This window comes from Marmota marmota, unplaced genomic scaffold, assembly GCF_001458135.2.
Source record: "Marmota marmota marmota unplaced genomic scaffold, marMar, whole genome shotgun sequence".
In the NCBI taxonomy this organism is placed as follows: Eukaryota; Metazoa; Chordata; class Mammalia; order Rodentia; family Sciuridae; genus Marmota; species Marmota marmota.
This window is the reverse complement of record NW_026000211.1, coordinates 27878445-27888417: the sequence shown is the minus strand read 5'-3', so window position 1 is coordinate 27888417 and position 9973 is coordinate 27878445. Positions and strand designations below refer to the sequence as shown.

At 36.8% G+C, this 9973-nt stretch overlaps 1 protein-coding gene across 6 annotated transcripts in view; it reads left to right on the top strand.

Moving 5' to 3' along the window:
• Positions 1–2080: 2080 nt before the first annotated feature.
• The window catches only part of Klhl2 (kelch like family member 2), an 87060-nt gene continuing 79167 nt past the window's right edge, over positions 2081–9973 (top strand). For all 6 annotated transcript variants that reach the window (XM_048791726.1, XM_015486247.2, XM_015486246.2 and 3 more), the window contains exon 1: positions 2081–2238. Coding sequence is in view for 4 of the 6 variants with exons in the window: in XM_015486247.2 (XP_015341733.1) it covers positions 2201–2238 (38 nt within the window). In the remaining 2 variants the exon portion in view is untranslated. The remainder of the gene's footprint in view (positions 2239–9973) is intronic.

Here is a 9973-nt window from a genome sequence, read left to right as displayed (position 1 = left end):
GCAGTCAGAGAAATGCAAATCAAGGTCACCCTAAGATACCATCTTACTCCAGTAAGATTGGCAGCCATTAAGAAGTCAAACAACAATAAGTGCTGGCGAGGATGTGGGCAAAAGGGTACACTTGTACATTGCTGGTGGGAATGCAAATTGTTGAGGCCAATTTGGAAAACAGTATGGAGATTCCTGGGAAAGCTGGGAATGGATCCACCATTTGACCCAGCTATCGCCCTTCTCGGACTATTCCCTGAGGATCTTAAAAGAGCGTACTATAGGGATACTGCCACATCAATGATCATAGCAGCACAATTCACAATAGCTAGACTGTGGAACCAACCTAGATGCCCTTCAATAGATGAATGGATAAAAAAAATGTGGCATTTATACACAATGGAGTAGTACACAGCACTAAAAAATGACAAAATCATGGCATTTGCAGGGAAATGGATGGCATTAGAGCAGATTATGCTAAGCGAAGCTAGCCAATCCTTAAAAAACAAATGCCAAATGTCTTCCTTGATATAAAAAGAGCAACTAAGAACAGAACAGGGAGGAAGAGCATGAGGAAAAGATTAACATTAAGCAGAGATGAGTGGGGGGAGCGAAAGGGAGAGAGAAGGGAAATCATATGGAAATGGTAGGAGACCCTCAATGTTACACAAAATTACATATAAGAGGTTGTGAGGGGAAAGTGTGGGGGGGAACAAGGGAGAGAATTGAACAACAGCAGATGAGGTAGAGAGGGAAGATGGGATGGGAGGGGAGGGGGGATAGTAGGGGATAGGAAAGGTAGCTGAATACAATAGTCACTAATATGCCATTATGGAAAAATGTGAATGTGTAACCGATGTGATTCTGCAATTTGTATTTGGGGTAAAAATGGGAGTTCATAACCCACTTGAGTCAAATGTATGAAAGATGATATGTCATGAGCTTTGTAATGTTTTGAACAACCAATAAAAAAGAAAAAAAAAGGATTCATCTTTTTTTTTTGAAAAAGGGTTAGGAAAGCAAACAAAGCACACCAATAAATGAGAATAGTGCAGCTATTCCTTATGTTTGAATGTTATTCTTTGTGTGATTTATATATAAGTATGGTCTTTTTTCAGGCTTGATTTGGTATCCTGATTTTCATTGAATAGCTTTATTGAGTAATAATTTATATACCATAAAATCCACCCATTATAATGGTACAATCCAATGAATTTTAGTAAATTTATAGATTTGTATAACTATCACTTCAAAAGTTTTCCATGTGTCCATTAGTTTGAGTTAATTCTCCACATCACCCCATATTCTTACTTTGTCAAGTTTTGGCCCCAGCTCTTGAAAGAATAATTTATAAAACAATACTAACATAGCTTGTCACCCTTAAACGTTATAAATTTAAATATGAAATTAAATAACCTTTGTTTAATGTCAGAATGACTCAGATTGGGAGCACTCTTATCCAGGTCTACCATTTACCAAATGACCCAACCTTTTTTTGCCTTAATCTCTTCATGTGTTAAATGAGGATAATAATAGTAATTAGCTTACAGAGTTGTGAGGATTATAATGAAAGTAAGCACAATGGATACCATATGGTAAGTACTTGATAAATGTTATTTAACATGATTAATCTCTTATTAGTATAGCTCCAAAATATGGGGGGGGGGTAACTGTCCTTGTGGGTGGAGAGCAAACTTTAAATTGAATTCTAATATTTTGAAGTTTGTGTAAATTATGATCCTGCTGCTGTCTTGGTTTGTAAATAAAGTGTAACTACAGCAGATTTTAAAAGCAAGTCAATTTCTAACTGATGAGATTTTTCAGCATCTTCATTGGGAGATATCTCTAAGCCACCTTTGTTGATTTTCCTGTGTTTATCTTTGATAGAACTTTTGACACCAGGGAGATAATTAGCCAGTTTTTTTTTTTTTTTTAATGTCAAAAGCATAGTTACCATCAAAAAGTGTTCTTAATTGTGTCTTAATCTTACATTGGGATGTCCTGTGAGTGAGACTTGTAAATGAGTAGAGGAGGGAAGCATTCATTTTATATCTTGATAAGCTAGAAGCAAATTATCTTTAATAAGATCTTTTTCTGTTTTTTGTTCTTTTCTTTTGTGTACAGATGCACAAAGCAAGGTCATCAGAAGCCTCTAGATTCAAAAGATGATAATACTGAAAAACACTGCCCTGTGACAGTGAATCCTTGGCACATGAAGAAAGCTTTTAAAGTCATGAACGAATTAAGAAGGTATCATTGCATTAATGTACTTTACTATCAGTCTTTTCCCTTTATTTTTGAGTTGTTTGTAGTGAATATACACCCTCTTCCCTCATTGTTTCTTTGTTTGATACAGGGAACATCAAAAGTTCTTTTTTTTTTGCAAATTTTTTAAAGGAAGAAAGAGAGCATATAATTTATCAGAATTATAGATGGTTTCGGACACTGTGTCTAATGTGATAGCCACTAGCCACTGTGGCTAGTCTGAATTAAGATATTCCATAAGTAGAAAATACACAAGACTTAGCGGAAAAAAGAGTGTAAAATATTTTATTAACAATTCTTTAAAATGATGATTACATATGAAAATGATAATTTTAGATATTTTGGGTTAAATAGAATAAAATGTAATTCTTTTTGGTAGTCATGGTGGTAGTAGCAGTGGTTTTTAGGGGTAGTGTCCATTGCTGAGGTAGTTCTCAGGTGTGTTTCATTGCCACTACAATGAAAAGAGTGACATTAAAAGCTGATTGACAAAGGGGAGGGAGGGTAAAGAGGGGGTATGGGGGCAGGAAAGATGGTGGAATGAGATGGACATCATTATCTCAGTTACATGTATGACTGCACATATGGTGTGACACTACATCTTATATAACCAGAGAAATGAAAAGTTGTGCTGCAATTGAGTACAATGAATCAAAATGCATTTGGCTGTAATATATACCTAAATTAGAATATATCAATAAATAAAATTTTAAAAAAGCTGATTGAATAGTTAAAAGGATAATGTACTTATTAACCGTCTTGGTTTTTCTTAGCCTTTTTTGAAGGATTTATTGTTTCCTAACTTTGCTTTTGTAGAAGTACTTTGTATCTACCTGAAATACTGAAAGCTTGGCCAAGAAGGGAGTGGCTTAAATTGCTAGGTTTTCCTAAAAGCCCACTCTTTAGACCCATCATTTGATTGTGTCTTCTTTAAGTAAATTAATGATTCCAAACATTTATCTTCCAGGTACTAGAGATACAGTGATGGGCAAAACCAGAAAGGATTGCTGTCCGCATGGGCTTATGGTTGACTGTAGGAATTAGACATTAAGCAAAGAGTCAAAAAAATTTTTTTATTGTAAATTGTCACAGCAGTAAGGAGGGCTGTTTTGTGCTATGAAGGTGGATGATTCTGGTCAGGAAAGGATTCCTTGAGAAGACAGGATTCACTAAACTATGAGATGGTAACACCTAGTGTCCTGAGGTAAATGACCTGAGTTTGGGACAAGCTTTCTGGCCTTCTTTGAGCCTTGATTATAAAATGTGGGGAGTAGAATGGATGGTGTCTGAGGTTCATGTTGCTCTTAAAATTCTTTGAGCGTAGGAGATCTTTTCTTGCTTACCTGCTAGTCTTGTGGTGTGCTTGTCTTGTCCTAGTATCATTTAGCTCTAGCTTTCATTCACCTATTTGCCCTATTTTGGGTATGGATTATATGGCTATGAAATAGTACCTTCTTGTTCTTTGTATTGCACCATTTCAGGCCAGTTAATGCTGATTTTCAAAACAAAGAATAATCTTTGAGTAGTCAGAGCTTTTACTGCCAGGTCTATTGGGGTTGTTTTAATGAAGTTACTAATCAACAGTGTTTTTTTTTAAAAAATGAACCGTCTTTAGGGTTCATCAGAACATTTTTTTTCCCCAATGTCTTTCTCTTCTTAACTTTTATAGCTAATTTGAATAGTTCTTAAAAAGAAAGAGAGAAAGAAAATCTCTGAAGAGGCTTATTCCTTGTACAGCTGAAAGTCACTAATATTTCCTGTCCTTGTTTCAACTTCCTGTTGCCAGGAAAGGGTAGCTGAGAGTGGTTTCCTGACTTCTGGGAAGGGAGAACTTCTTGTTTTCACCATTCTGCTCTTAGGCCCTCACCTCCCAGTGGAAGAATAACAGCTATGCACAAGAGAATGCTTTTGGGAACCTTTGGCTTCTGGAAGCACAGTTTGAGGAAGAAAAGTCAATTTCAGTTACAGTTGGTGTAATGTTTAATTGTGGGAATAGGGGTGGGGAGCACAGGAGTTTTGTAATATTTAGGTTAGAACTAAAATTGTTTTAAAGAAAAAAAGACAACATTTTCTTTATTTCTCAAACTAATATTAATTTTTTTAAAGATAGGAGGCCTAGCTCTGTAATTCTGCCTATGAACTTGAAAATTTTAAAATTATTCAGTTTAAAAGCCCTGTAGTCCTTTCTGAACAATATATCATCAAATGTCTGAGTTCCTGGTTCTTTGAAATTAACTCACACGCCCAAAAGGCTATATGGGATCCAAAAACTGTATCAGACTTTCCGCATCCCTTTGAGTATCTGGTGAGTTGTGGAGACAATAAAGACGGTGGGATAGTGGAAGACTGTGCAAAATGTGGGGGCCAAAAAGGATTTTCACAGGAGAATCCAACAGAAATAGGGTTCAGCTGGGACCTGCTGTAGGATTCATACAGGAGCAAGAAGGCCTTTCCAGGCCTGATAAACTGCATGAGCTGGGGAAGGGATAAACCTAACCTGTGGGAGGAGTCAAGCATTAGTGCTGAGGAGTCTACAGAAAAGATTAGGAAGCAAGAGGACAGACTGGAGGCAGGCTTGAATAATGTGGTAAATTTGGATTTAATCCTCTGGGCAGTGGGTAAAGGTTTTTGAAACAGAGTAGCATGGTAAGATTGGGGATTTCAAAGGAGCAGTCCATCAGAGCTATGAAAGAATGTTCAGCAACACTTCTCTGGTGGGAAATTCAGTTCCTAACTTCACATTTCCCAAGCATGGAAGGAGACAAGTTTTTCAAAATAGCTATGTTGTCCAAATCAAATCAGTGGTTCCTTGAGACTGCTTATTTGTGTACCATGGTGTATTTGGGTCTTTGGAGGTCTATGAGATGGTAACACCTAGTGTTACCAAGGAAGCAGTCCATAGAACCAGATATATTTTATTGAGAAAATTAGATTGCCAGCTTTTTGAGATGACCAAAAGAGCAACTGTCAAAAGTAGTATTTTGCGTATAAAATAAATTTAAAAATTCAAAATTTTTTCTATAATGTGAAATAAAGTTATATTTGAGTAGAGGGAAGGAAACCAATCTATTAGTTTTACTTACAAGAAACATAATTTTGATTCTGAAGGTATATTTGGGAGCTGAAAGTATTCAGTAAGCATAAATCATTATTTCTTATATGCAAATGTTTACCTGTATGTTTTGCACAATCCCCCCTAAACATTTAGTTTTTTAATTATAATAGCAGTGCTTACATTTTTAGGAGGTGATTAAACAGAAAAACCTGAAGTTCTCTTAAATAAGTGGTTGGGCAACCCTGTTGGATCCCTCTTGCCAAGGGGGAGCTCTGTCTCTTTTTGTCTCACTTGAATAAATCCTACTGTCTTACACTAAAAAGAAAAAAAAAGTGGTTATTGTATTTCTCCTGAGGATTTATACATCATGGGCCTACATTACTACTATTTTATCTATGAAAAATTTAAATTGTGGCTCTTCTTTGGTTGTTCATACTTTGCTACTTAAATGGCAAAGAAATTGAACTTGAGTGTGCCTTTCTCTGCATAGCTTTATAACATTTTAAAAAATTTTATTTTTGTTTATTATCACTATTTTTGATACTGGGATTAAACCCTGGGGTGCTCAACCACTGAGCTGCATCTCCAGTACTTTTATTTTTTGTTTTGAGATAGTGTTTTGCTAAATTGCCAAGGCTGGCTTTGAATTTGAGATCCTCCTATTTCAGCCTCCCTAGTCACTGGATTACGTGTGGGGCACCTTGTCCAGCTATAACATGGTTTTTAAAAAGGATTTTAGGAAATTACATAGGATGTCAATTTTTAAATTCAAGTACATATTTCTTTCTATAGTAGAACACGATCAGGTTCTTTTGTTTGCATGTTGTGCTAGAGGAATGTAAGACATTCCTTGAAGGATAGGGCAGTTGGGAAGATCCTTCAAATCAAGCAGACTTATGTATTTAAGAAAGCTTAAGAGACATTTTGAAGCCTAGAGCTTCAACTTAACTGGTAATAGTCTACAGTGTTTCCTAAGCACTCATGATTGATTTCTTTTTAAGTGGTGTTTATTGAGCATGGAGAGGATCGTTAAACACTTCGTACAATGTGAAGAATGGACAGTAGTAAATGAATTTACTAAACCAACCTCCTTTCCTTCCTCTCTCTGTTGCTGAATATTTACTACATACAAAAGACTGCTGCCTCAGTTGCTTTCACTATCCAGTCTTAATCAGAAATTCAGAAGCTCTTACTACGGCTATTTCCTTGGAGATTACTGTAGTTAAGAGTATCTTCTTGTGATTTAGTTCACCAAATTCCTTCTTTTTTTTTTTTGGCAACGAGGATTGAATACAGGGGTACTTTACCACTGAGCCACATTCCCAGCCCTTTTTTAAATTTTTAAATTTTTTTGGTAGTTTTAGATGGACAGAATGCCTTTATTTTATTTGTTTATTTTTATGTGGTGCTGAGGATCGAACCCAGTGCCTCATGCATGTTAGGCAAGCTCTCTGCCGCTGAGCTACAGCCCCAGCTCTCCCAGTCCTCTTTATGTTTTATTTTGAGACAAGGCCTTGGTAAGTTGCTGAGCCTTGTTTTGAACTTGCAATTCTCCCGCCTCAGTCTTCAGAGTCCCTGGGATTATAGGCATGAGCTGCTGTGCCTGGCTTAAGTCACCAAGTTTGAAAAACAAACTTATAATGAGGAAGTTTCCTTTGTTTAGATTCTACCTTTTCTAGCCTGTAGCCACGCTTTTCACCAACATGCTTGGAAGCTCATCCCTTTGTGACCAGTTCCCTTCTGAAAGCCTCTCAACTCTGTCCTCTCCCTATTGTCTTTCTCCTGTCCCTAATATCTTCTTTAATTTTATTTCTAAATAATCATCTTCTCCCTTTCTCAGTTGTAACCCAGTTCTTGCAAGTCCCTAAATGTTGACATGTCCCTTCCCTTCAGATAATTCACTGACATGCTTTCCCCATTGTGTTCTTGTGCTCCACTTAGTCATTTTTCATGCTCATTCTGCTATTTTCATTTTATCTGAAAAGAATGATGGATCCTCTGTTCTGGGACCCTTTACTCATTTAAAGCAGTTTCTAAATCACTGAGTGTAATTGGTTTTCCTGTGACTTTCCAAGTTGACTATCACCTCTTCCTGCTTTGTGTTTGAAAAATCTCACGAGGTGTACATCTCTTGAGGGGGAGAGGGTGGTACTATTTTTCAGGACTCAGTGTGGCAGGAATCTGATTAAACCTAACACCTAGGTTTACCCTAATCCAAGAATTCTCAGACGCCACTTACCATCATGGTTTTAAGAGAAAAAAAAAAAACGAAGAAGAATAAAAGGAAGATAATGATGGTACGTAGTATGGGGCTTGGCTGCTCTTTAGCCAGATGTATCTGCTTGTCTATATAAATGATATTGTCAACCATAGGAAATTTGGTTAAATATGAGTGATTAAATCAGCAGTCGAAACCTTATCACTCATCATCCTATCCCACCTCCCTAGGTACCCATAGCCAGCACTGGATCATGGGGCCATGTCCCAAACAGTGGCTCCACATCCGCTCACCCTCTGCTTCCTAACCAGTTTTTAATTTCTTTGGCTTCTAACCTCTTCCCTCCTTTCTTTTTTATTTTTATGTCTGTTTCTTTATCCTAGCACCTGATGCTATTCCCCTGGTGCTGACTTTGGGCACGTTTCTCTGCTCTGGTGTGTGTGTATTTCATGGACACTGGCTGACAACTCTTCTTACTAGGTGCCAGTGGTGCTTCAGGTGCCATTCTGATTCTTCGCCACATGATAAGAAGTGCCTGCAGGTTTTCACTGGCACCTGAGGAAGAAAGCGGGACAGATGCCTTGTAATTTCCTACCACCCCCACTTCTAGTTGAAAGTAGATTCTTGCTTCATATGACAACTAATTATTTTTGATATCTCAGAGTCTGCTGACACATTTTACTTTAAGAAGATATGCACTGTGCATTTTAAAAGCAGTGATAACTTTTTCTAGTCTTAGGAATTCATTCCTTTTATGTCAGAAAACCAAAGGAAGTCTTGATATATTCTGACAAGTTTCATTCATTTTCGAAGTCTCCCCCCACCAGAAGGATCAGTGTTCATGATATTGTTTCAGTTAGGAGATGAAGTGCTTTTCTTTTTATCTGAGTCATTTGAGTTTTACATAAGGTCTGTTTAAGTCCCATTCTTTTTAAAAATTTGAACTTGGAAGCTACCTCCATTCTGAAGTTTTCCCATCAGCTTGGGCTCAGTGTCTCCTGTGTGTTCCCAGACACCCCACACTTACCCCATTGTGTCATCATGAGTTCATTTTATAATTACCTGTTCCTTGTATGTTTCCCCACTTACTTGTGAACTCTTTGCTGTCACAGACATTCTCTTGTCTTGTGCGTGGCACCCAGGAAGCATTGTCTGGATATGAACAAATGAAGAAATGCAAATTTTGCTAAATAACAATTTAATTTACTTCTTTATTTCGAAAATATTTTATTTCTACAGTCCATTTCTGATTAGATTTCAAATAATAGGAACAGAAGCTTGGAAATAAATCTTGGTAGATTCGGGGTATGGGCTGCTAAAACAAATCTTTTGTTTTATTGCCAGATTTTAACATTTGTAGTCCTCTATTCCTCACCTAAAAGTCATTCAACTTCTTGTAAGAATGCACATTTGAAAGAGGTAAGGGCCAGACTTGTGGACACATTGGTTTGTACTCATTGTACTACACTCAGTGGCACACACTGATAAGATTGGTCAGATGTCTGTCATCTTTGAGTACTATTTTAAAATACATTATTGCCCGAAGGAAACAATTAGGAGTGTGAAGAGAGAACCCACAGAATGGGAGCAAATCTTTGCTAGCTGCTCCTCTGACAGAGGATTAATATCTAGAATATATAAAGAACTCAAAAAACTTTACATCAAAAACTCAAACAACCCAATTAATAAATGAGTACATGAATTAAACAGATACCTCTGTTTAAATAAGAAATATGAAATATATGAAAAATGTTCAACCTCATTAGCAATTGGGAAATTCATATCAAAACTATACTGAGATTTCATCTCATACAGTCAGAGAGGCAGTCATCAAGAATACAAATAATAAATGCTGGAGAGGATGTGGAAAAAAAGGAACACTTTTACACTGTTGGTGGGATTGTAAATTAGTATAACCATTATGGAAATTAGTAGGGAAGGTACTTATCCTGAAGAATCAAAGTCATTTTACTACAGTGATACGTGCATACCCATGTGTATAACAACACAATTCACAATGGCCAAACTATGGAACCAGCCTAGGTGTTCATCGGATGAATGGATGGATGTATAACCAATGTGATCTTGCAATTTGTACACGTGGAAAAATGAGAATTCATACCCTATTTGAATCAAATGTATGATATGTCAAGATCCTTGTATTGTCTTGAGCAACTAATTAAAAAAAAAAGAAAATGTGGAATATATACACAGTGGAGTTTTACTGAGCCAAAGAAAAATGAAATTATGTTATTTGAGCAAAATAAGTTAAACTCTGGTCAGGGGTCATATATTTTCTCGTATATGTGGAAGCTAGACAGGAGAAAAGAAAAAAAAGTTGGAGCTTATGAAAATCAAAGTGAGATCAGTAGCAGAAAGGTGCCAAGGGGTGGGAGGTGGGGAGGGAAGGGGAAAGTGCTGGAGAGTGATATTGGCCAAATTACATT